The 26,281-nt window shown below is 48.7% G+C and overlaps 1 protein-coding gene across 3 annotated transcripts in view; it reads right to left on the bottom strand.

Moving 5' to 3' along the window:
• LARGE1 (LARGE xylosyl- and glucuronyltransferase 1) overlaps positions 1 to 26,281 on the bottom strand; it is a gene marked incomplete at its 5' end in the record, with an annotated part of 325,411 nt that overhangs the window by 78,682 nt on the left and 220,448 nt on the right. For all 3 annotated transcript variants that reach the window (XM_084255760.1, XM_084255759.1, XM_084255758.1), the window contains one exon: positions 19,848 to 19,952. In XM_084255760.1, coding sequence (XP_084111886.1) covers positions 19,848 to 19,952 — 105 coding nt within the window. The remainder of the gene's footprint in view (positions 1 to 19,847; positions 19,953 to 26,281) is intronic.

Here is a 26,281-nt window from a genome sequence, read left to right as displayed (position 1 = left end):
AGCCTGACCCAACGTTGAGCTAATGGACTGCAGCAGGGCAGAGGGCTTCCTGCAATTTCAGACTTAAGCAAAGCGAGCTTGCATGGCAGGGCACACAGCCAGGCGCCTTTGTGATGCCCCATCCACACGCTTCAAGCAAATGCGGACGCCGGAGCCACCAGTGGGTTCTGCAGAGACACGGCCGCCTCCTTCCCTTGCCACCATTTATGACCTGGCCCAGCCTGGTGCTGTGGACTCTCCAGTGCTCCATTCCAGCTCCCCTCCCTGCCCCTTCTGGCTTCCTCTGTGCCCTGGGAGACGCATCCCTACAGATCCAATCACCTGGGATCCCGGTGAGCCCGGGCCATAGGCTGGAGGGCAGGAGGAAAGAACATCATCCCTGCCCCACGCGCTCTCAGGTTCCGGCAGGGGTCTCGCCAATGTCTGTGTCTGTGTCTCTCACACCTCAGCTTCTACTGAGCAGCCACCCCCAGTGGTCTGGGTCCCCAGCATTATCTTTTTTCTTTGCATCAGGTTACGGGCTGAACTGTAACCCCCTGAAACTCATAATTGAAGCCCTAATCCCCAATAACCTAGAATGTAACTGTAATTGGAAACAGTCTTTCAAGAGGCGAAGAGGGCCTCCCTGGTGGCACAAGGGGTTAAGACACAACCTATGAAGCTGTCCACAGCCACTGCAGCATGAGTTTGAGCTACCCACATGGTGCAGCAGATCTCTCCTGTCTCACCCACTGCTCCCCTCAGCAATGTACTAGGTCAATCTGCCTGTTCTGTTCCCCACTCTGTCTCTGGTGAATCCTCTCACCCCCCACACCTCTGGCCTGTACCCCAGCTCTTGTATGCATAAATAAATAAATCTTAAAAAAAATAAAGAGGTGAAGAGGAGTCAAGTTCAAATGCAGCCATCAGGGTGAGCCCTTAACCAGTGTGACAAGTGTCCTTAGAAGAAGGAATCTGGGCAGATGCAGAGGGAAGACCATGCGGAGGTGGCATCTACAAGCCAAGCAGAAGCCCGCACTGCCGACACCTGGGTCTGGGTTGCCCCGGCCTCCAGAATTGTCAGGAAACAAATCCCCACTATCTAAGCTATCTGACCTGACCTGCCATAGTCTTAAGGAACTAGAAAGCACCTCCTTGGCCCAGAGCTGGTAATAAGTTGCTGCTTCTGTTAGTTTCTGGTGCCTAAGAGTCTTTGCTGAAATTTTAGTGCTGTCTTTTCACCCTAAAACCAGTCACTTTGTTCAAATACCCTGAATCATTGGACAAGATGATGGGATCTTAGGATGTTATTCCACTTGCTCTCCTGACAGCCCCAGGAAACTGGAACGATGATGCTTGTTTTACTAATTGGAAAACTGAGGCTTAGAAAGGTCCTACAGTTTGAGGGGGGGCAAAGTTAGGATTTCAACTGAGGCCTTTCTGACTCTGGGGGACCTCCCTGCAACACACTGAGCGAATGAGCCATCTCCCAGAACCAGAGGCCCAGGTGTGGGAAGGCCCCTTAGCATCATTTAGACCAAAATCTTCTGACATTCAGAGAAGTGAGTTCAGTGGCATAAGGTCAGGAAGCTTATTGGTGGCAGAAACAGGGCCCGCATGCAAGTCTGGGCTCCAGCTCTGGCACTTAGCATTGCTTCCCTGACTGGTCTGAGGATGGCGGCAAGAATAGTCACCTCTCAAGTCCCTGGGCTACCTGAATTACCTGGACAGCTGAGCATAAACACAAAGGGTCCTTAACACCAATGTACACCCCAGCTCCATGCCTACTAGTGGTGCGACAGGGCCAGTGACTTAATCCTGTATTGGCATAACCTGCTGTAGAAAATGAATTGATAATAACTCAGAGGGCTGGTATGAGGATTAATAGAACCCTCAGCACTGTGACTAACACACAGGCTGGTCTTGCTTCAGTGATGAGCTATTATTATTACCTGGGGTAGACTTTTAAACTCAAACCAAGGTATCGACCTGTAGGCATCGGACTCCCCACTCAGAAGCTGAACGAGAATAATAAATGGTGACACCAACAACTAACAAGGGTGACCGCAGCCCACACCGCCACCTGCCGGCCCCAGTCCTGCCTCGGCAAGTGTTTACAACAGCGCCTTTGAAACAGCCCAGAAAGGTCATCAATGAAGGAACTAGTAAGAAACCCGATTCAAACCCAGTTTCCCTGGCCCCCAGGCTCTGGCACTTTCCAGGACCACTGTGGATGAGATGAACTAGAACGTGGTTCAGGAAAATGGCTACAAAAAAGGCATTGAGGACACTGACTACCGCGGTGACCTGAGATTGCAGTCACTGTAGATATTCTGTGCTGCCCCAGAGGGACTGGCTGTGTGGTCACTGAGTGTGCCCACAGCTTCCAACATCATTTATGGCACACAGTAGGTCTGCTCAAGACACATCCACTGCCCACACAGCTGCTGAGCTGGCGCCCACAGACACAGAGTGCAGAGCAGAGGATGACGAGAGATGGCCCTTCTAGAAGCGTGAACCCCTCTCCTGCTGAAGCTGACTTCAAGGGGATATTTGAATGGGAGGATTGGGCAGTTCTGTCTCCTTAGTTCCCAGCCCAACTGAACTTCTAGAGAAGTCTTTGGATTTGGGCAAGTGCTGGCAATGCTTGCGAAGGCTCAAGCCTGAGAAGCAGGTTCGCTCTGTCCTTTGTTTTCTGTATCACCTGGGAGGTGTGAGCCAATTTCTATAAACTTCGCTTTCCTAGTCTGTAAAACGCTTATGGTGACAGTGCATTTAATTTTTCATGCAACCAGTGTCTGTTAAGAATCTCATTCTGAGGTCTGCTGCACCATGTGGGTTGGCTCCTGGGCCAGGGATCAAACACATGCCGAGTGGCTGGACAGCATGATAGCGCTGAGACTTTTCTGGAAACAGAGGTCATTGTCCTTAAGGAGCCTACATGCCAGCAAAGCACAGTAGGTCCTCACTTAACATCCTCAGGAGGTACTTGGAAGCTGTGACTTGAAGGGAAATGAGATGGAAGGAAAGCAGGTCCTCACAGGACATCGTTTTGTGCCACTTTGGCTAGGATTCCCCCCCATCAACGTTATATTGAAACAACATTACTCCAGGCCCTGCAGAGTGTAGATTCAGGGAACAGTATATTATACGATCACAACACAGCAGAGGAGCGAGAAGAATGTGCTCAGGTGGGGGCTTGGTGAAATTTAAAATGCTCAGTTGGCAAAGTTTCTCTCAGAAGGTGACATTTAGGGAAACCTGCAAGACACGGGGCGCATGCCACGCTGACAGGGGAGGCACTCAGGCACCGTCAGCTATAAGTGCAAAGGCCCTGGGCGTGCTGATGTATTGCAGGAACAGTGAGGAGGGCGCCTGCTTCCCAGGCTGCTGGGAAAGTTAAACAAGATAATAATCCATTCGAAATATCACATCCATAACAAGTGCTCGATAAATGTTAGGCAGGACTATTAACATTATTCCCGGGGGCGCACAAAGGCCCTCTCCACTGCACAGCCACTCTGGCAGGCAGCAGGCCCCGGTAACCCTTTGGGGTCTGAACCTGGTTAATGCACGAGCCTCCCAGCTCTCCACCAGCCCCAGCTGGGCAAACCCACAGGCGGTCCTGTTCATGCCTGAGGATCTCCTATAAATTGGATTAACAGGGTGAGCCTTTAGGGCTGGGGAGGAAGAAGAGAGAACTCACCCCAGCTTTGTTGTGGTGTCAATCACTTAAAAAGACTGTGCGGAATTATTCTCGTCCAAACTTTCCTGCATGCAGAAAGGAGTAAGGCAGTGGGAGGGAGAGGTGGCCAGTTTGCATAATCCTTTTTAGGAACGATTTCATGCAGGGTGAAATGTCTCCCCAGAAATTAATTTCTACTTCTGTGAAATGGGGGCAGGAGAAGCAAGGTGAAATCAGAACCTGTAGCAAAGATCTTGGGTGATTGCTAGAAGCAGAGTGACCAGAGGGGAGCACAGCGACCAGAGGCAGCACAGTGACCAGAGGGAGCACAGTGACCAGGGTGGAGCATAGTGATCAGAGGGAGCACAGTCACAAGAGGGAGCACACACCCCTGTAGGGAGGGTGGGGTGAGCAATAAAGACATTTGTTATCCTTATGTTAGCAGTGAAGGGAATGCAGTTATCCTAAATTATGCTTCCCATTTATCTTTTCATTTTTTGGCTGCTTTAATAATTGGAACTCTCGAAACCAATTATGGATCTCTTTAAAACCATGGAATTCTGAGGTCTCATTCTGCTGAATATAATTTTATCTCCTTCCAGGGTTTTCATTTGCTTTTTCTTCCTCATGCTTTCGTGGACCCTCTACTACTGCCTTCCTCCTGGTTCTTGCCTGCCTTCTGAAGCCCTCCAGCAGAGCTGGCCACCAGCTAGCTGTATGCCTCCTTTCTGCCAGAAACTACCCCGTCACAGCCCTCCCCTTGCTGCTCAGCAGTCTCTCTAACTGCTGAGCTCTGGCTGGGGTGGTGTCATCTCCACAAACACCAGCACCTCCCACAGCCCAGAGGACATTTGTGGACCAGTAAATGCATCTGAATAAATGAATGAAGGGGTTCAGAAATCAGGCAGAGCCTGCCTTGAGGTTCGATTCCTACCTTCTGAATGTCTTTGATGTGAAACGGACTTTGACACACAAATAAATGGGTCAAAAGCAAAGACCCCAGAGACCCGGCTGAGCAGCTTGTTCAAAACACAGACCTTTTCTTAAAAGCCTTTATTTCCCAGCCATGGGAAGAGATGTCACAAACTTTGCTGTCAGAAGCTGTCTCTTGCCTAACTTCCTAGCCCACTGGCTCCTTCTGGGCCAAAGCAGAGGGGGTTGGAAAGAGCTAGGGTGTGGGGTGGGGCAGTCCTGGTTTCGAATCTGACCTCTGGCCCTTCCTGACTGTGTGCTGCTGTGTTGGAGAGCAGGGTTTGGGGCCTAATTCAGATGGTTGATTCCTTAAGCACTGGATAGCTTTGCCCAAGACAGGAGGACTGAATGTGAAAATTCATTCCTTTACGTGGTTGTACTTAGTGAACCCCTCCCATAGGCCAGCAACGGCCGACTCTGAAAGCTGGGAAATAAAGGGTTGGGAAGATTGATATGACTCCTAGAGGCAAAGCATCAAGCAGATGATCACAGTGTGCACAGCACCTTCTCTGTGCCTCTCTCTCTCCAGCTAGAGCCGAACTAAAGTCTCATGCCATTTTCTCCTTCTTTCGTGTCCATCCAGGAAATTAATATCTGCATTTAACTAAGGTGGGAGAAGGTAACCAATATTTATGGAGCATCTATTATTATTCTCATTTATCAGATATGGAAAGTTAGGGGCATACCAAGACCCCAAGAACCCCAGTCTTCTGGTCTCCCTAAATCATACTTTTTCTTTCTAAGTTGCAAACTATGACTAGGAAATTTGTCCCTAAAGGGCCAGACAGTACATACTCTTGCTTTTGCAGACCTATGTTCACTGCAACATCATTTCCAGTAACCAAGACATGGTAACAACCTAAATATCTTTCAACAGTGAGTGGATGCAGAAAAATGTGGCTTCCGTTTACCACAGAATATTATTCAGCCATGAAAAAGGAAAGCACAGCATTTCAACAACATGGATGCGTCCAGAGAGCATTATCTTAGGTATTTCTTTACAGTTAGCAGTCTGAGGCCAGGATTCTGGTTTCACTGGAGCAGCCTCAGAGCTTGGGGCTGCAGCATCTGGTGATGGTTAGGGAAGCAGGGTACAGGGGATAAAGAAGAGAGAAAAACAGTACAAAGAAAGGCACTGAAGTGCAAAAGGTGTCTTTCTAGTGCAGGTTTTGGAAGATAAGGGAGCATTCCTGTCCAGCAGACAGGATATCAGTAGGCAGGATTCACTTGCTTGCTTTGGAAACTGCTGATGAAGGGATCAGACATCAGAAGCTCTAAATGGTTTGAGGTGAGCTTTGGAAATCTCCCCAGGTAATTTCAATGTGTAGCCATGACCCTCAAGTGTGTTTTAAAGTGAGGTTTTGGATAATTACGCAAACCTTACAAAAGATGTTGTAAGAATGAAATGAGATAAAGCATGAAAAGCACCCAGATTAGGGCTGGGCACAGAGTCAATGCTCAATGAATATTGGTGGTATTAACACAATTGTATGGTGTGGATGGTGGTTACGTGATGGTCCTCAGCTGTCCAGCCCTGTGTATCAGGGAACAGGCTGAGCAAATTGCCCGGGGTGATTTGCCCAGGTTCTCAGCGAGTGTTCTCTCACTCTCAAGCACTGCTGGCTGGAGAAAAGACTGGAAAGTAGATTTAAGCACTGAGTTCTGTCACTGACTAGCATTGCTGACTTCTGAAATCAATCAGCCTCTCTACCCCCATTAGCATCTCTGTGAAATGGGGAGTATGTGAGTTAATGCACACGAAAGCACTGGTCAAATCAAAGCGACAGACCTCAAGAAAACCAGATGCCACATCCCACCATCACTGTGGTTTCAAGGAAAGCAGGCCCTGAGTGAATACCAGGTTGTTTTCTTTATGGCAGGAGGAGGAGGCTCATACTCTGCCCTGCAAACTGAACCAACACAGGTGTTTGGGTCACAGCTCCAATTAGCCCTGGCATTGGTAAAACCTGAGTGACACAGTAACCACTGATCCTGCATGGGTCAGCAGAGAGGGGCAGGTCCTGGGTGCACTAACAGGCCAGGTCAAGTCACTGAGTCCCAAGGCTGCAATGCCAGAGCCAGGTCGAGTTACCCATCACTGGGAGGGGCTCTGCTTCACTTGGCCGGTTCACACATCAGGGTTCTGAAGACCTGGCCAGACCTCAGAGTCAGGGGCCATCTGTCTACATCAATAAAAGCTGAAATTAGGTTCTCCACGAGGTGGTTCAGGCTGCGGTAACAAAATCCATCGACTGGGGAGTTTCAAAACAGAAATTAACTTTCTCCATGGTTTGGAGGCTGCCAGCCAAAGATCTGGATGCTGGCCGGGTTGCTTTCTGCTGGGGCTCTCCTTCCGCTTTGGAGGTGACCACTTTCTCACCGAGTGCTCGCACAGTGGGAAGTTCTCAGGAGCCTCTTTTTATCAGGGCATCAATCCCATCACGAGGGCATCATTTTCTTAAATTTCTCTATACCTCATTACTTCCTAGAGCCCCTGTTTTCAAATACCATCACCTTGGGTAAGGCTTCAATACATGAATTGTGGGAATGCTACTGAATCCGTAACAGGTTCCTATTAGATAGCAACTCTGCAAAATTCAGCTTCTCCTGCAACAGAAAGTCTGTTCTCAAACAGAAGATAAATAAGCCACACGTACACACACAGATGGCTAATGTTAAAATGGTTTACTTTCAAACACTAGCTTTGTCTTTACCTATCTGATCTGACACATTTGGCATTTTCTAATCTAGAAAATTTCAACTATCTATAATATTGCACATAGTAGTATGACTTCTTAAAATGTATTGTGTAGAAATACTGGCATAGACAAACAAAGATGAATATAAAGGAGCTTTATGGGTGGTGTTTATAATTGGTGGGGCGGGTTAGGGGAAACCCAGGAACAACTAAAATACCAAGTTAATAGGAAATGAAATATACACAGGACATCCATCAAGCAGGCAAAGTATGCAGTTCTTAAAAAGACAGCAACAGAGCTTTATGCACCAATGTAGAAAGACAGCTTTTACTTTTAAGTAAGTAGAGCATAGAATCATTAAAAATGAGATCCATGCAAGGAGAGAAACAGACAATTACATATATGGAAAGAGAAAGTCAAGAAGATTTTACAAACCGCTAACAGTGTTTAACTTTGGGGAAGGTGACAGGCAGGGGGATTTTGTATGTGATATTTAACATATATATAAAGATACATTATATATAAATATATATGAAATGTAACACATATATATCATATGCAACATATAGGGGGTGAGAGAGAGCGAGAGAAGACAGAGAGAGTGTATATGTTTGGTGGTATTTGGGTAAATGTTTAAGAATTAGATCCTCAGGAAGGAAAGCCCTGGTTTGCTTGTGAATTTCCATGATGTAAATATTCCCACTCTGGCAGATTTCAGGCTAATGCAACATCAGTGAGCAGAGCTAGGATGAGACGGAGGGGGCACAGGCACGAGATGGCACAGGCACATGATGCACAATGCTCCCACCATGCAGCGGGGAGAGGTGGCGGACTACCTCCATTCAAGATGTACGTGACACGCCTCCTCCAGCTTGGCAGGTGCAGCTGTTCCAGCTCAGTGGAAAGGGTTTTTTTTTTGTACTTTTGGTCTCTTTTGGCTGTTTTCCCCTCTGTATTCACCATGCAACCGCCTCGGGAGTTACTCAGCAAAGTGGGAAAACTGAGATTTTGCTGTCAGAGCTACCCAGGAAATAGAATCTTTCATAAGGAAAATAGTCTGGGCAAAAAAGATCTCTGAGAGTGCGAGATCTGGGGGTCAGCCTTTCCCCCTAAAGACTCTGGAAGACTTACATTAGATACATTCTCCTCACAAGGCCGCGCCTGGGGAAAGGAAGAAGCAGTGACAGAGTCAATCTCCTTGAACAGCAGCTTTTGCTCAGGAGGTGACTGATGAGAGATTCTGCCATCTTTTCAGGATGCATGTGGGGGTGGGGGGTGCTGTTTAGCAGCTTGCTTTAATTAGAGGCTCCCCACCAGGTCTGACAATCAGGGGGTGGTCTCACTTGGCTGCCTGGCTAGGGTACCACAGAGAAGCTGGCGCCTCTGAAGGCAGCGCATGGGGTTAGTGCCCCGGGCCTGCTCCTGGGCAGTGGTGCTTAGCGTTTGAACAAGGCCGCGGCCAGTGTCCTGAGAGGAGGGCTTGGCCTGGGGACAAGACAAACAGAGACAATAAAAGGACAGAGGAGGTGGAGTGACAGTGGTTTCTCCCCAGGCTCAGAAGTGGAACCTTGTGTGGATCAAGGTTCAAGAGCCAGGATGACTGAATCAAGCTGAACTGCCTCTTTAGCATGCAGACCGTGGGCCTGTCTGGCTCCTCACCTCCCCCCGCCCCCGCACACATCCTGCCTGCACGCTCTCCCTCTCTCCCTCTCCGAGGTTGTGCTGCCATCACTGAGTGCTCACTGCATGCCAGGCATTTCCCTTCTGTTCATCCTTCCAGCAAGCTCAGCAGGCTGCACTGCCACACCCATTTCACAGATGGGAAAGTCAGGCCAAGAAAAAGGGACTTGACTCTGGCCACTCACCCGGTAAAGGGTGAAGGCAGAGTTTGGGTGCTCACCCCTCTCTCCCTGAGGGAGGCATCTACTCCTCGAGGTGCGCCCTGGGTTGAACTGCAAGGACAGGTGGTGTGCTATTCCCTGACCAAGCCAGGTGTTCCCACATCTGCCAGTCTGACCTGGGGGCTGGCTGTTCTGTTGCTCTGGAATGCGTACTCAACTCCCCCCACTTCCAGTTGTCCTGGCTCTGAAACCTTTCTCAAAGCATCCACTCAAGCCTCCACCCTGCTCTCAGTACTGTGGACAGACCCCTCCAACACAGCCCCCCAGCCCATTGCAAGCAACTGTCCTTAACCTCCTGATTTGAAGTCTGGCAAAACACCTGTGTGTGGGGGATGAGGGTGCACAGGCAGAAACTCCATCTTATATTGATTTCTACTCCTAGCGCAGAGCCTGCTGCCAGCGCCTGGAGCCTGCGACACTTGCCTGCTCGACAGCACAGCATAAGGCCAAGCGCTTGGATGGTCTCCCGTCTGCAGGCTCTCACCTGTGCCCAGTACAGGTGTGGGGAAGGAGGGAGACATCATCCTCCAAATACCTCCACATCTTGAAGGTGGGAATAGAAGCCAACAAACCAGACCCTTGCTCTCTTAGGGCTTGCGAACTCGGGGGGACAATGAGGCACACATTTCCAATTGCTGTGACCATAAATGACCTTGGAGCTAAAGCACAAACCCCAAACCCTCAGTTCAACTGGTCAGAAAACCCAGGGGCTGCACTCTCTGCACAGGTTCAAAATGAAGGTGCCAGCCAGTGTGGGGTCTCATCTGCAGGCACGGGGGAGAATCCACATCCAAGCTCATCAGGCGACTGCAAAACTCTGCCCCTGGAGCTGTGGGGGTGCAGCTCCTCTCCTGCCGGCTGACACGGGCCACCTCTCTGGATCCCCGCGGCCACGGGCCTTCCTGTTACCTTCCTCTCCAGCTTCAAGCCAGCAAAGGCATCACGTCAGCTCCTCACCCGTCCAACCTGGCTTCCCCTGCCACACTGTTCTGCTTCCAAGTGGAGAAAAGTCCTTTGCTTTTAAGAACTTGTGTGGGCTAATCCAGGATAATCTCCCTATTTTAAGGTCTGTAATTACAATTGCCAAGTAACATAACATATTCACAGGTTGGAGGGTGTAAGGCATGGATACTGGGTTCACAGAGTTGGGGTGTCACTGTGCCTCCATAGTAGATAGCAGCTGAGTAACCAAGAAGGTGTTTAAAATTGATGGGAAGTACAATGAAGAAAAATCAGCAAGGGCACGGGCTGTGCTACACTGACATGGCGGGCAGGGAAGCCACGGGAGATCGTATCGGGGCTGTGGACTGAAGGAAGTGAGGGGGCAGCCGGAGTTGGCTGGTGGAAGGGCTGCCCAGACAGAGGACTGAAGCCCAGGGGTAGGAATGCTTTGGCCAGTGGTCAGGAGGCCAGCATGGCTGAACAGATGAGGCAGGGGAAGCAGGCCCATGTGTCTACAGAGTCAGCCCAGGCCAGCCCAGGCCAGCCCAGGCCAGCCCAGGCCAGCCCAGGCCAGCCCAGGCTGACTTCTTTCCCAGGATGCTGCAGGTTGCCTTGATTCACCGGGCTAGTGGTGATCTCCACAAACCCAAGAGCTGAGACAGGAGAACAGGAGATGATGCTGGCTCGAAAGTATGTGCAGGTGAGTCAGAGCTCAAAGGCAATAGAGGGGAACAGTACACAGCATTCTGAACTGGAACACTCGGAGGACTGATTCAGGCACGGCTTGGTTGTAGGTGAGGCAGGTGGAGTCTGCAGGTCAGCAATGACCGAGAGATGGTTAACCATAAAGCCTGATGAAGGCCCGAGGAATGAAAAACACCTAAGTCCATCTTTCCCCAAGAGCCTCTGAGCTTGCTGTTCTCCATGTCTGGAATGCCATCATTCTCGATCTTGGTGTGCCCACCAACTTCCCTGCCTTGAGGTCTTCAGCTCCAATGAAAACCTTTCTTTTTTAAAAAGAGGCTCTTTCAGAGGAATCCAATTTCCTCCCATGCTCCCTGGCACATCCTATTGTCAGGCTTCTCACATCCTCTACGCGCATTGGATTGGATAATTCTATGTTGCAGGGGACTCTCCTATGCATGGCAGGATGTTTAGCAGCATCCCTGGCCTCCACTTACCCTCAGGAGCAACCGCTACTTGTGACAACCAAAATTATCTCTGGACATTGCCAGGGTCCCTCAGGGTGCCAACTTTCCCAACAACTCCCACTGACAAGGGCTGTTCTGTTAGTGTCTTCCAAACACTTACCAAAATTATTTTATTCAACAACAAATACCTAGGGCCTAATAAATGCCAAGCATGATTCCAGGAGATAAAGCAGGGGAATAATCGAAATGGTAACCCTGGAGGAACTTCTGTCCTCATGGAAAGAGGCAGAAAATTACAAAGAAAATGAGCAAAATTATTGCAGGTCAGATGGCACTGAACGCCATGGAGAAGAGCAAGGGTAGAGGACAGAGGACGGCTGTGGATTGGAGATGGGTGGACCCACGGGTCACAACAGCAGCAGCAGGGAAGCGAGACTAGATGAGCCGAGAGAGTGCAGGAGGCCCAGGAAGACTGGAGGCAAAGACTGCAAGTGGGGGTGGCTTCTCCCCCTCCAGAACAAGGGGGCAACCATGCAAAGGGCTGTTTGTCCTGCTCCGTGACATCTAGGCCTGGCAAGTCACGCATGGTAGATGCAGGATGCCTTTATGCTGAATACATGAATGAGCAGATGCATGGTCAGGCTGGGGAGGGAGTGCTCAGCCCCAGATACCTGCAGCAGACAGAAGGTGGAGCAACCTTCAGAAGACACTGAGGAGCCCCCAGTGTCTTCTGCACATGTGCAGCTCAAGCATACAAGGAAAGGGAGAGCAATAAGGTGTACAGCTACTGATCCAGGCATCATCCCAAGCACTTGACAAACATCATCTCCCTTTTCTCCTGAAAGCAACCTGCAAGGTGGGAGCTCTAGCTTCCTGTCCTGATAAATAAAAAAAAAGATTGTTGCATCATGGAGCTAGTAGCAGATGGGGCGGGACTTGAATCCAGGACTGTCTATGTCCAGAATTTAAGCAGAACTTTTTTTTTAAAATAGAAAAATAAAATGGCAGCACCAGGAGCAAAGGGTATAATACAAGGGGTCCAGGCAAGCACTTGATGCTTGAGTCAGCCTGTTGAATATCCGGAATGCCTTAGTCTCCAACTCGCCAAGGGGGCAGAGCATTTTCCTCAAACAGCCTAGTACAATGACAATGTCCCTGCATTCCACATGGTTCCCATGAACACCAGTGTTTATCAAGATCAATGTCGTAACTATCAGCACCTGGAACTGTTTGGGGGGCGGGGAGGTGATGAAAGGGGGGTCAGAACTTGAAGTATTAAATCAGGGGAAGACGGTGCTTTTGGTCTGATATTTTACCAAAAGCGGTTCACAACTTTGGAGAAACGACAGGTGGCAGGCATCCCTCGGGGAACTGGTGTCACCCTCACTGTCTCCTGCGTTTGTTACCATCACACCGAAAGCAGTTAGTTGCATCCTGAATACACGAGCATTGAAGCACCTGACTGCTTCTACTGTAGCCCAATTACACATTGCAGTCAACAGTATTTTATGGCAAATTAATTCCCATTTATTTCTTTATATTTTAGCCAGAAAACTATATTAATTTTTGGAAGTCATATTTGTAGACAGTGTCATCTAGGTGTTCTTTGAATTTTACTCCAGGGTAGTCAAAGAGGGGCTCAAAATATGTGTGATGGAAACGGGGCGAGGCCACTGGCTGAATGGATAGAAGGAATTTTCATTATTTTTGTGGCGTTCCCTAAGTTGAGAACTAAAATGGCATCAAACACAATCATGCCAAGATTGGCCCACAGCAGATAGAACTCACCAGAGATAAATAAAAGTCTCTGCTCTTGGTTCCAATCTGCTACAGAAGGACAGAATGGCTCTGGACAGTCATTCATGGAGCTTTTCAGATGAACTCAAGTTCAATTTGAGCTTCATGTGCAAAGGGCAAAGAACGTCTGGGACAGGAAACTGGTCCTCAAACTTCAGTAGACCCCAGAATCCTGGGGAGAGCATGTTTAAAACACCAGGCATCTGATCTCCTCTCCAGAGATTCAGATTCACTCCTTGGGGTGGAGGCTGAAAGCTGACATTTTAAACAGGTGAATCCAAAAACAAGCTGAAAAGTCCTGGGGAGGCGTGAACCCTTGAGAGTTTAATCACATCCTGGGAGCATCACTGAGGTCAGAGTGTCATCCTCAAGGAGAAACGGATGCTCCTCAGAGGAGGTCAACAATGAGACGGCAGAGGGTCTGGGCGGCTCTCACCAACCTTTTTCCTGTGGCAAGAAGGGTGTACAGGGCTGCTGGCTTGTGCTGGCTATGGATACGCGATGAGACCCAGGTTGCTGATTTCGAGGCACAGTGGCGCAATGTCCCGACAGTAGGAAGAGACACGAGAGCACACGTAGGGCAGACATTTCACCTCTATTCAACCTGGTGACCCTTGGACCACCCCTTGAATGGCAAGCATCTTTCAGTGGGATTGTTCTACAAACTCCATCTAAATGCGTCTGTTCCAACAGCTTGGGAAAAACAGAGCTCAGAAAGACCTACTCCCCATCTCTGGAGTTGATGCTGAAGCAAGGCAATTTTCTTTTTCTTTTTTTAAATTTTATTTTTGTATTCCCCATACAGTTGCAACCCCCTTATTTTGACCCCAATCCCTCCTCCCAACCCCCCCCCCCCCATAGTATATCTCTGGTTCATAGTTGTTTGTTGATTTTGATTTTTTCTTTCCTATAGCTATTCTTCTTCCTGGTCCCTTATTTAAGTTTTCTAGGTTCCTGTTATGAGTGAGGCCATCTGGTATTTTTCCTTTTCTTTCTGGCTTATTTCGCTGAGCAAGATCCCTTCCCGCTCCATCGATGTTGCTGCAAATTGCATTAGTTTATTTTTTTGATTGCTGAGTAATATTCCATGGTGTATATGTACCACACCTTCTTGATCCAGTCATCTATTTTTGGGCATTTGGGTTGTTTCCAAAGCTTAGCTATTGTAAACAGTGCTGCTATAAACATAGGGGTGCAGGTGCTCTTTGGAATGGATGTTTCTGTGTCCTTTGGGTAAATACCTAAGAGTGGAATTGCTGGATCATATGGAAGCTCTATCTTTAGTAAGTTGAGGAATCTCCACACAGCTCTCCATAGTGGTGGGACCAGTTTGCACTCCCACCAGGATTGCAAAGCAGTTTTGTTCACATTTGCTTCCATGGCTTGGGTCCCAGTATGATGGGGCATACCCGAGTTTAACGGCTTTCTTTATGTCTGGGCCACCCACACCTACATGCAATTTGAATCTCCAAGGCAGGGATCCAGTATGCAGATTTCTCAGCCTTATCTGTCCAGTTTCTAAACACATAAACATCTCCTGCCCTGTCTTAGGGAATTTGTCTAGAAAATGCTGGTCTGGGCTTAGGGCGGGGCTCATATTCCACCCTGGGTGTCCATCATGCCAGGGGCCATATACTCTTATTTGCAGATATACAAACCTACTGGGCTGAAATCTTTTGGTTTTCATTTCCATTAATGCTGCTTTTTATTAAGACTATGAATCTGGTCAAGTCGGGTACCAAAAAGGACATTTTCTTTTTAAACCCACCACTCCCCCTTGGCTCCTTGACTTTCTCTCACACTCTGTTTCTTCACCTCAAAACCACAGTTCGGTTATCAATAGACCAAAATCTTCTTGAAGGAAGATTCTTGCTGTCACTCGTGTTTTAAAATTCATTTTCTACCAGTAATAATTCAGTCACAGGTGCTGAATGAAATCGATTCAAGCCTAGTTTCTCCGGATGCAATGATCACAGACAGAAATCCCTCAAGCACCGTGTTCCTCCAGCACTGAAAGAGATGCGGCTGTTGGCAGACAGGACGAGGAGCTCAGATGAGTGGAGGGACAAGTCTAGGGTCTCAGGACATCAAAGTCAGAGGCAGAGCAAAGGGTCAGCCTACAGACCCAGGGTCCAGTTTTCCCAGTACAGTTTTTAATAGTTCTTTGGCAATTGCTCAAATGTTTTCTCCTTTTGAATCCCTGCTGTGGTGTTGACCTGTGAATCAGCTTTACCTTCTACTTCTTCATGGGCCAACACAGGCTCAGAGGTGAGTCAGTCCTTGAACATCCTGATTTTGTGGATGGGCGGTAAGGACACTAGCGAAATGCTTCCCCTCCCAGACAGCCAGGTCTCCATCTGCCTGTCTCTGGTCTAATTCGGGGATTGAAAGAACAAGATACCTTTGATTTATAAATTGCTTCCTAAAGCACCTTGTCTGGCTAATATGATGTCCTTTATCTCAGGGAGGACACACTTTCCCTTTGGGTAACTTTTGGGACCATGCAGAAGACCTCTGTAAACTTGTGCCCTTCTGTCCCCTGGCCTGCCTACCTCTTTCCCCAGACACCTGCTACTTTTAGTTACTGTCTTTTTTTGGGCTGCTGTTTGTTTTTAAGACAGTCACCCATCAGCACAGGAACCGAGATGGGCTGAATCTTAATGAGCCTGTCACACTTCTGTTAAAAAAAAAAAAAAAAAAGTCCTGCTGACAGCTGAATGCTGGGTGAATGACAGCTTTTTGCACCTAGCAGGTGATGAATGGACAGAATGGTCGGGGACAAACCCATCTCTGTGTAAGGAGCAGGGTACGGCCCTTAATTCCACCCGAACCGTTCTGGGCAAAGGGCCCCACACTTCGATCTGCTTGGTCATCCACAGCCTCTGTGGCTCAGCAGCTCCGCGAAGATGGAATTAAGTTGTAAACTGCTCCCATAAGAAGGGAGGGGGTGGGATGGAAGATGACTGGCAGCTCTTTCCTAATCTTACAGTGGGCCTTGTGCCAGCAGACAGGGGAAGAAGAATACAGAGAGGAAGGGGCAAGCTGACCGGCTCTTGGAAGGGGAAGGTCTACCTTCTAAGGTATATCTTGCCTGGTGAACGTGGCTGAATCTGAGTTCAATCTAAATTCCTTGGAGACGCTGACTCAGTTAGACAGTGGTCAGGAGCAGCAATGAGAACTATATAATCGGTTTCCAAAAGCATTGCCAGGCCGTCCTGTGGAGCTGGCCCCCCGATAAAGGAGCCTCAAGGAAGGCTCAGGAGTGGGGTTATCACTCTCAGCATACAGAGGGGAAACCAACACTCAGAGAACCCAAGTAGCTTTTCCAAAGGCACAGGTTGAAGTATCACAGGGTCAAGTCTGAAGACAGATCTCCCGACTCAAACATCTCAGGCTTTTTCCAGGGAATTTCAAAGTAAACCACAATTAAGAAGCTGATAGAAAAACGAAACTAAAATCATTATTTTTTCCCTATAATAACACAACAAGCCAATCTTTTCCAGACAGTGGAGAGAGAGGAGAAAAAATTGCTAGGGGCTGATTATAGCTGGAGACAAGAGGAGACATGCACTGGTTCTTTCTGACCAGAGGGCTTTGAGGCCTTAGCAATCCCTAGCCAAGCATATCATCACCATTTTTAAAGCAGATGGGTTTAATTCCCCATAACATACGTGGCAGAAAAATGCAAGAGGGCACAGACTAAGATTCACTGAGTGCTTGTTTTATGCAAGCCCCAGACGAGGCTCATGACATGTTAAGCTGTGAATCCTTGCACATGGAATGCTGTGATCCTACCATACGAGGAACAGACTGAGGGTTCACGGAGGTGAAGCAACTTGGCCAAGCTCCCACAGAGACTGAACTGTGACGCCCACCCGATGGGCCTCAGTTTCCCCCACTAAGCTGAGGCTTTGCCACAGGGCTCTGCTGGAGACACCCTTTTGTGGAGGTTTAAGATGTGCTGGGATTGATGATTGATGTCCCCGCCTTGATTTCCATGAGAATCTAAATGTCTGGATGACTCACCCGCTGATGTGTGGCACCATCCCTGGTCTTAAAATAACAAATCCCCTTGATGGAAGCCAAAGCATCACTATGCCGCATAAATCCTTTTATAATGATCACTTGGTGTCACTGGCTTATTTAAATGGACACATCACTTCTAACAAGGCTCTTTCCATCTGCTCTGCCCTTTTAGTGGCAGCAAGAAGGGAAGTAACTCACGGCCTCAGCATATCAAGTAGGAGCTGGAGGTGGCTGAGCTACTTGTCTGTGTCCTGACCTCATATTCTGAGGCAAACTGGGGGGAGGGGGGGGCGAGAGGGGACATGTCATTTTTGTCATAATAAATTCCCCAGCATGCTACATTTTTCTTCTGCCTGCAAAGTGAATTGATGACCCATGGTTTTTGTTTTACGCAGATAACTGTGACCCTGGTGTCGTGTCCTCGAGGCCCTGCTGTTTATCTCTGGGTGACATTTCCTAGGATTATATGTTGTGGAAGACAGAGGTAAATAGACAGCAGGTGCTACCTGAGACTTTTTCTCTCCTACCCGACAAGCAGGGGTGTCTACAGCTTTATGAAAATCTGGGGTGAACGGATCTGGGCCCAGGCACAAAAGACCAACATGGGGTGATCCCTGGCTCTCAAAGGAAAACAGGGCCTCTCTGGATCCACCAGAGTTCTCAGAGGGCCCAGCCTCAAATACATCGAAAAAACTGCTCCTGGCAAAGTTTGCTGGGAGGGTAAGGAGTGGTCTCTTTTATCAGAGCAGACCTTGGACCTTCTGTTCCAGAAACATCCTGGAGGCTTTTTAAAGGTCAGATCCTCGGCCTTTAGAGGGCAGAAGGAGGGATTCTACATTTTTCAAAAGTATTGTTGAACCCAGAGCCATTAAAGTCCACCTAGAAGGTTAGTAGTCAACATCGCAGGCGCCTGACTTAGCAGACTGCAGCCATAAACCCTCAGAGCTGTAGTATTCGTGTGCATAAAACAGAGATAAGAATAGACCTGCCTCCTAGGGTTAGCATCAGGATATAATGAGATGAACACCCAGAAATCACCTGGCACAGTGCCTGGCCAGTGTTGAGCTGCCCCAGAGACACTGCCTTCCTCATTAAACACTTCCCAGCCACCTATAAAGGAACCTTGCTGAGTTGCTTCAGCCCCTGTCCAGGACTCCTTAGCCCTCCCCACCATTCAGCAACTCCAGGGTTAATGCCCAGCACAGCAGGAGACCCTTTTAGATTCAGCTCAGGGTCTGGGAGGGGCTGAATTCTTCAGGCTGTGAGGCCTGACAGGTGTAACAGGAGAGCATCCCATAGAGTGAGGCGACCTGGATACTGTGGCAAATGTCAAAGGCTGGTCTTCCACTCAGGGTGCCTGGCTGCTACGGCTGGCTGCTACTGCTGGCTGCTCCGGCAGTGACTCTTGACTGACTTTCCTTTCCCTGTCCTCTTCCAGTTCTGACTCCACCCGACCCCATCTCTGAACTGCACCCCAGAGGCTTGATCCTCATCCTTTATCCTTTTTGCATCTGATGGCTCCAGAGCCTCATCCCCAACTTTCAGAGCTGACATTCTGGCTCTTTCCTAATACAGACTGGCCTGAGCCTCTGGGCCAGCCTTTACTTCTCACCCTCGGGCGGCGCCACCCCCAGACGCCTGCCCCATCCCAACCCAGCTGGTCTCAGATGCCAGGTCCAGTCCTTCTGGGCTGGACCTACGCCCCTGTGTCCTGAGCTCCCCCTTCTAGCCTTGACAGAGGGCACAGGTCTGCATCCTCTGAGAAGCAGAGAGGATGAAGAGGCAGAAGGGTCCAGAGGAGTTTCAAAGATAGACCCTGGCAGGACTAAGCTCCGGGGGAGAGGGCAGCCTTTCTGGTTCCACAGTTTACATGCTACGTGAGGTGGGGGGCTGTGTCTGGCCCACCTAGTGCAGGGTCTGGTATATAGTAAGCACTCAAGGGACAGCAGATAGATAAGGAATGAATGAATGACTGAATGATACTGTTCACAGAGACAGGAAAGCCGGGTTAGCTACAGGTAGAACAGACTTGATTTTAAGCACACGGTGTTTAAGGGCTGTGGTGCTCCTGAGTGTAAATTACCAAATAATTCTGTGTTCTCATGGGCACTCGCTTGGCTGCCTCTCCCCACCCCTCAAAGGTAGGCGCGGCCACATGACGTGCTTTAGCCAATGAAATATTAGCAGAGATGTCATTTCTGGTCAGAAACTTTCAGGGTCAGTCTCTTACTATGGCTATTTCCACCAGCGGGGGCGGGGGTGGTGGGAGGCGGCTGTGTCCAGATCAGTCCTAAGTGCCGGCCACAGCATGGATCCCCAGAGATGAAAACGGGCATGGAGCCAGGAAGATCAATTTCTGTCATGTTAAGAAACTGAAGTGTTGGGATGCTCTGTCACTGCAGAACCATCTCGAGTCCACGAGAATAGAGCCAGAGGTCTACCAGGCAGCGACGACCAGCAGATGCAGGACGGGCAGTCAGGACACCGCTATAGACCTCCACTGCTACAGTCCGACAGCTACCTGTGCCGCAGCCATGGCACCAGGAAGGACCTGGAATGTGCTCTGAATGACTGTCCACTGGATTTGGGCAGCCAGGCAGCCCTGCCCGAGCCTCAGCTGACCCCGTCACACAGGAAGGGGCCTCCAGTCCTACACGGCCCCTCTGGACCCTCCGCCCACCACCTCGGGGCTTACCTGTGTTGTAACCTCTTCCGAGGGCCGGCCAAGGGCGGTGATTTTTCCACAGATTTCCAAGGTACCAGTCACTCTGGTTCTCCACCAGGCCCAGGACCTGCTGACCTGGAAAGACAGAAAATGCAAAGTTCTTAAGAGATTTGAGCCACGTGGACCAGAGAGCCCTGCGCAGCAGACAGGGTGACAGGGGAGCAGCCAATCACCCTCACGGCAGCTTTCAATCCCGGGAATTTTCAGCAAGTGCTGGGGCCGGATCTAAATGCTTAATTCGTGTTAACTTCCCAGAGCTCTCGCTCAGGCAGCCACTTTTTCACACTGTTGTGTCAGCTGCTCACACGGCTACGCAACTTTGGGGAGGGCATGTTGACACCTACATCCGTGCACATGCTTCTCTCACCTCCACCAAGCCCCCGAGTCGCTGACTCCCATCCCCTCTTTCCTGCCCCGCTCCCCACTCCCTCTGGTAACCTCCAAAACTTCTTTTTCTTGTATTTTGCCAGTTTGTCCTCTTTGGTAATTTCTATTCCACAAATAAGTGAAGCCGCCCGATATGGGTCTTTCACTTTCTGACTTACTTCACCGAGCACCATCCCTTCCAGATCCACCCGCTGTGCCCCAAAGGCCCTATTTCAAACTTTTAAATTCCAGTTGACTACGCAGTCCACAATCCCTTTACCCAGCGGCTGTCGTTGGGCATTTAGGATGCTTCCGTGACTCAGGGATTGCAAATAGCGCCGCTAGGAACACGGAGTACCTAAGTCTCTGTGTATTAGTGACCTGATATTCTCGGGGTGAATACACAGCAGCGGAATTTCTGGATCATATGGTATTTCCATTTTTATTTTATTTTTTTAAAATTTAAGTATAAATTTATTTTTATTTTATTTTATCTATTTTTTACATCATATTTCATTTTTGCACAATGTACGCATTTTCGTCTTGGTTATAGTCCCCGTACAATTCCTACCCCCCTTTATTTTAACCCTAATCCCTCCCCCCCATAGCGTGTCTCTGGTTTATAGTTGTTGCTTGTTGATGTTGATTTTTACTTTATTATAATTAGTCTTTTTCCTGGTCCCTTTTTTAGTTTTCTAAATTCCTGCTGTGAGTGAGACCAGCTGGTATTTTTCTTTTTTCCTTTTTTATTTTTTACAGTATCTTCCTATCGTTTTCCATAGAGGATGCACCAAATTACAACCCCCCATGAGAAGCTGTGTGGGAATTTTTATTGTTCTCATTTTATAACAACAAAAAAAAAAAATGAAGGCTGTAGGGAGTAGCTAATTAACTTGCCCAAGGTCACCCAGTTAGTCTGTGATAAAGTTGGAATCCCAAGCTTTTGCTCCCTCCCTCCATTCCTATGTCCCTCTCTCCTCTCACCTCTCCCCCACCTTGTCTCCTTTCCCCTTCTTTATTTCTTAGCTTTCCCAACACAAATTTATTAATGGGCGTACCCCTTTCCAAATGTTCCTTGTCCTATTTTCAAGTGTTCCTGTTCTACCATTTCTCCCCATGTAGTACTTCACTAGCTCTCTGGACATGAGAGTCCTCTCACACCAGAGAGGAAGAAACAGCTGCTTAGTGAAATGGGAGCCTGCACAGAGGAACCCACTCTCACGGCGCTCTCTCTCTCTCAGATGCAATCTCTTGGGTTACCGTGCAACATGCCAGCATCATATCAACATGGGGTGCTATGTGGAGCAGCACCTGCTTCTCCTATTCCCAAAGATCCATGTTGATGTTGGCCCCAGTCCCTGGGCTTCCTTAGCACAGCAGGTGAGAAGTCCATCTCTCCTGGCACTGGGTCTCGGGCACAAGTCAGTCTCTGGTGCTTCTAAGTAAGGCAAGTGGGCACCAGCTCCAGCTGCCCTCCACGAGACAACGTTGTCATGGCACACGCAGAAGATTTTCTCTTGGAATCACTACCAAACCCACTTTATAGACCAGGACACTGAGGTTCATATAGTATTATGACTGGCCAACCAGGGATGAAGTCAGCTTAGCATTCTGTATTTGTCTGACACCAGGTTCCTTCCTCTGTCTCAATCCAGTATCAATTACTTTCTTTTTTTTTTTTTAAGATTTATTTATTTATACAAGAATTGAGGTACAGGCCACAGGTGCGGGAGGGTGAGATGATTCACCAGAGACAGAGTGGGGAGCAGAACAGGCAGACTGACGAAATACACTGCTGAGGGGAGCAGTGGGTGAGACAGGTGAGGTCTGCCGTGCCATGTGGGTTGCTCCACCACTGGCGGGGATCGAACCAGCACTGCAGAGGCTGTGGACAGCTTCACAGAGCTATGCTCAACCGCCTGCGCCACCAGGGAGGCCCCAATATCAATTACTTTCATAACACACATTTGAAGTAGGAATTATAAATCCCCATTTTACAGAAAGAGAAACTGAGGATTAGAAAGTTTCAATAACTAGTGAAGGTCACATGAGTAATAATCACTGTCTTCCACAGCTACCTGATGTCTTCCAGAGCCCTAACACTGCTGGCCAATCTGAGAAATAAAGACCTTTCTGTCCAAACGAAAGCTCAGCAGCACGTTCCGGAAACACAGCAGTTCCCTGGACACCACACTGGGTGATATAGAACCTGCTTGGTGCAATGACAGTTCCCTGAAATGATGGTGTGTGGGTTTGGTGTAATTTATTTGATCAATTTATCGCGCTCCTATCTAAATCATCAGCCCAGCACAAATACATAAATTAGAGGCCTGGGAAAAATACTACTGCCCACTTTGTCATTGTATATGATCACACCCAAAAAACTTGTAGAATTTCTCAGAAGAGATCACCAGTTCAGGAAGCACCAGAGCCAATCAGTTCCACACACAACAAGCTTGGGACTTCCTGCAAAGCGATTCTACCTGAAAGGTACAGCGCCCTTAGGTGAGAAGGCTGTGCCGAGCCCGGGAGCAGTGACTTCAGGAACCTCACACCCAGCTTGCAAAGAGGAAGTGGGGTGCTGGTTTATTATACTATTGACCCCAGGTTGGTGCCACAATTTTTTTTTTGTATGATGCAGGGCTTCATGGATCAGTTCTGAAGGATCTTTCCTTGCATGTAGGGGGTCATCTGAATTTCAGGTAAGGCATTTTTTCATCCTTCTGAAAGTCCAAATCCTGTATTCTGCCATTCCGTGCAATTATATTCTGCCGCCATCTACTTCTTCAGATGAATTCTCTACTAGCCAGACTTTGTGCTGAATGTAAATGTATGGCTCTGCTGCTTGTGTTCTTACTGCTGTGGTTTGCTCGTGCAGCTCTGGCTTGGTGGGGCTTAACCTTGCCCCCTGGAACCCTTCTCATAATCCTCCAGGACCATCTCCAGCAGGAAGCCGCCTATGAATATGTCCAAGTCAGAGGATCATTTAACCTTCGCACCTGCACTTAGTGGGAGACACCTGTATTAAAGGCTTCTGGTCACTTTGCCATCAGTCGACGCACACCTGGTAAGTACAAAGTGGGTGATATTCAGGCACCTGTCGCTTGGAAATACCCGTCTCCCACAGGAGTCCAAGGGTGAGGACGGCTTATATCTAACACACAGTCGGTGCTAGCGCGTGTCTGCTAAACAGATGACATGTGGTGGGTCCATCACTCCCGACAGGGACACCATCATATTAGTGTATTAGGGTCTTCACATCTTGGAAGCCGAAAGCATTTCACCCTGTCCCCATTTTTCATTATGAACACATTCTCCCACTCAGCACTCGGAGCTCTGGCATCTTTCTCTCCTGCACGGAAAGCCGCAAAGATGGTGAAAAGACCTGAAAGTGTCTTTTTTTTTTTTTTTTTTTAAATAGAGGCATGGCTTTATTTATTTATTTATTTGTTTGTTTGTTTGTTTTGTTTATACATGCACTGGGTACAGTCAGAAGCGCGGGAGGGTGAGAGAATTCACCAGAGCCAGAGTGGGGAGCAGAACAGGCAGAAGGACCGAAGCACACTGCTGAAGGGAGCAGCGGGCGGCAGGAGAGGTCTGCACGCCATGTGGGACCCGCCTCCGGTGGCCGGGGAGCAGCCGGGGATCGAACCGGCGCTGCAGAGGCTGCGGGCAGCTTCGGAACCCTGCGCTCAACCGCTGCGCCACCGGGGAGGCCCCTGAAAGTGTCTTTTACATCAGTTGCTCTCCTGCAGGCTCGCCAAGGTCTTCCTCCCCAGAAAAGTTACCCATGCATGGCTAACTTCAAGTCAAGCTGAACCTAAGAATATCCCAATGCCCTTTCTCTCAGTGGCATCTGGCCTTTGTTTGTTAGGCTGGTGACACAAGGCCTTTTGACATACACGAGTCCTTTTTAAGGTTACAAAAAAGATCCTCGATCAGTACCAAGAGAGCCGCAATTTTAATATTCATTGGCTGAGAAAAAGCAGCATGATAAACAGCTGCTAAGATTTCATTTTGCTTTTTTAGATGGCTTCATTAGCTGTTCTCTGAGTGGTTAAAATAATAGGTTTTGCAAGTGGGCTGGTAAAATCCTGAGCAAATACTTGGGGGGTGTGTCCCCCACCTCATCATCCCCAATCCCCCCTCAACCCGCTGGGAGGAACTCTGTGTAACCCTGTAGCCAGAAGGGAAGAGTGCAGACTGGAGTAAGATGACCTGGTTCCAATTCTTGCCCTGCAACTTTCTATCTGGGTAGCCTTGAGAAAATCGCTTCATCTCTCTCTGCCTAACTCCTTTGGCTCTTGTGACTCCACGTGTTTAAATGATCTCATATGTGCCAAGTGCTTAGAATAGGGGCTGGCGCTTAGTAAGCACTTTGTTGCTGTTTGAAAACATCACTGTCCCCACTCACCTGCCAGCTGCTGAAAGCGAGTGAGCCCCCCATGCAGTTCTCCTTGGTGGTTTTCCAGCACGATGGCCAGATCTTTCTAGAACTTTGGTTCTCTAAATGAGGGCTGTTTCAGAAACACCCAGGCTTCTTTTGAAACCCTCCCTAAGTCTTGGCCTCAACCTAGAAGTTACCTTTGACTGGGAGAATGCATCCTTTCCCTCTCCCCTACTGTCATCTGTATTGATACTAGAATGATCCTGACTGATCAAAATGTGCTGTATGTGTTGACACTGTGCTGACTGATGGAAAGGTGGGGGCAGTGGCAATAGAGCCACTTGAGTTATCAATACAAAGAGAGGCAGGGACAGAGAAATACCTGGCTGTGCTGAGATGCTGAGACGCCTTTTCCAAATCAAAATTGAGATAACCGTGATAAGATAGCTCAGCGAAGTGGCACAGTCAAGGGCAAGGAAGCAGAAGCAATGGAGGTGCTCTGGAGTCCATGCCCTGGTCCTGAAACCTTCCCCAGGGGAGTGCTGAGAAGGGGCTCCCCTCCTCCTTGCAGATAGGATTCCAGGAATTCTCTGGACAGAGTCCCGCCCTCTCTGCATACCCAGTCTCCTGATCTTTGCCAAGAGATCTGTTACCTTCCTGCTTTTTGCTGCCAATTTAATTGCATGCTTATGTTGCTATAGTGCAGATTCATTCCCCAAAATTCATACTGTGGTTTGATGCATTTGGCTTAAGTCTTACAAGTGAAACCTTCTGGCTTCTCGGAAGCTGGCACTTTAAAGATCCTGAATTTGATAAAACACCTACCTCTCTGGCTTCTGGAAGGAGGAATTTCCTGTCTTCTTGCCCCTTTCTCTCCACCAAGGGTAAGGAAGGACTTGTCTGACTGGCGAGTTAGCCTCTCCTCCACCCGCTCTCTCCTGCCAGCCTACCAGCAGAGAGCCCATGGGAATCCCCCCTTCTCAGCCCTGAGTCTAGAGAGCAGGACCCTCCACTTCTAGAACAAGGGTAGGCAATTTCTTCCCCCCTTTTTAAAAATTGTATTATTTTGATTGCGGTAACAATGGTTGGCAACACTGCAATTTGGTGGTACAGGCTCGAACCTCTTCCACGATATGTTATAGCAACACCTCCATCCCCAAAACCTGTAATCCTGCACCACAGCCCATGAAGCAGGTGGGGCAATTTCAAATCGGGGTTCTAGAATGAGGAATACCCACTGCAGATGCACATCTAAATCAAGTCCTCCTGTGAGCTCTTATGAGTGAGACATTCTGCTCCCATTCCTTTATTCCTTTACCACTTCAATGGTTCAGTAGCTGGGGATGTGAGGTTAGAGTATATATTAATTCCCTCACAGTCCGATACTTGCAAGTAAGAAGTGTTGGTTTCTGGATCTACAGCTTTGCACTGGAAAACAAAACAAAACAAAACCAGGTAATTTGGATGCACAGTCCAATTTGAGGATTACTGATTAGGGCCTGGGAGCTCTGTCCCTGTTCAGTCGGAGATGAGGTTCCCACACAGTGGGTCAGTATCACACAGCATACTCTGAGGGCATCTCCAACTGCTCACAAACAGCAGAGTTCAGTGGGGGCTGACAACACTTCTTGATCACTGGAAGATGGGGAAG

This window comes from Talpa europaea (assembly GCF_964194135.1).
Source record: "Talpa europaea genome assembly, chromosome: 15".
In the NCBI taxonomy this organism is placed as follows: domain Eukaryota; kingdom Metazoa; phylum Chordata; class Mammalia; order Eulipotyphla; family Talpidae; genus Talpa; species Talpa europaea.
The sequence above is the reverse complement of the archived record's forward strand: the minus strand, read 5'-3'. Positions and strand labels throughout refer to the sequence as shown.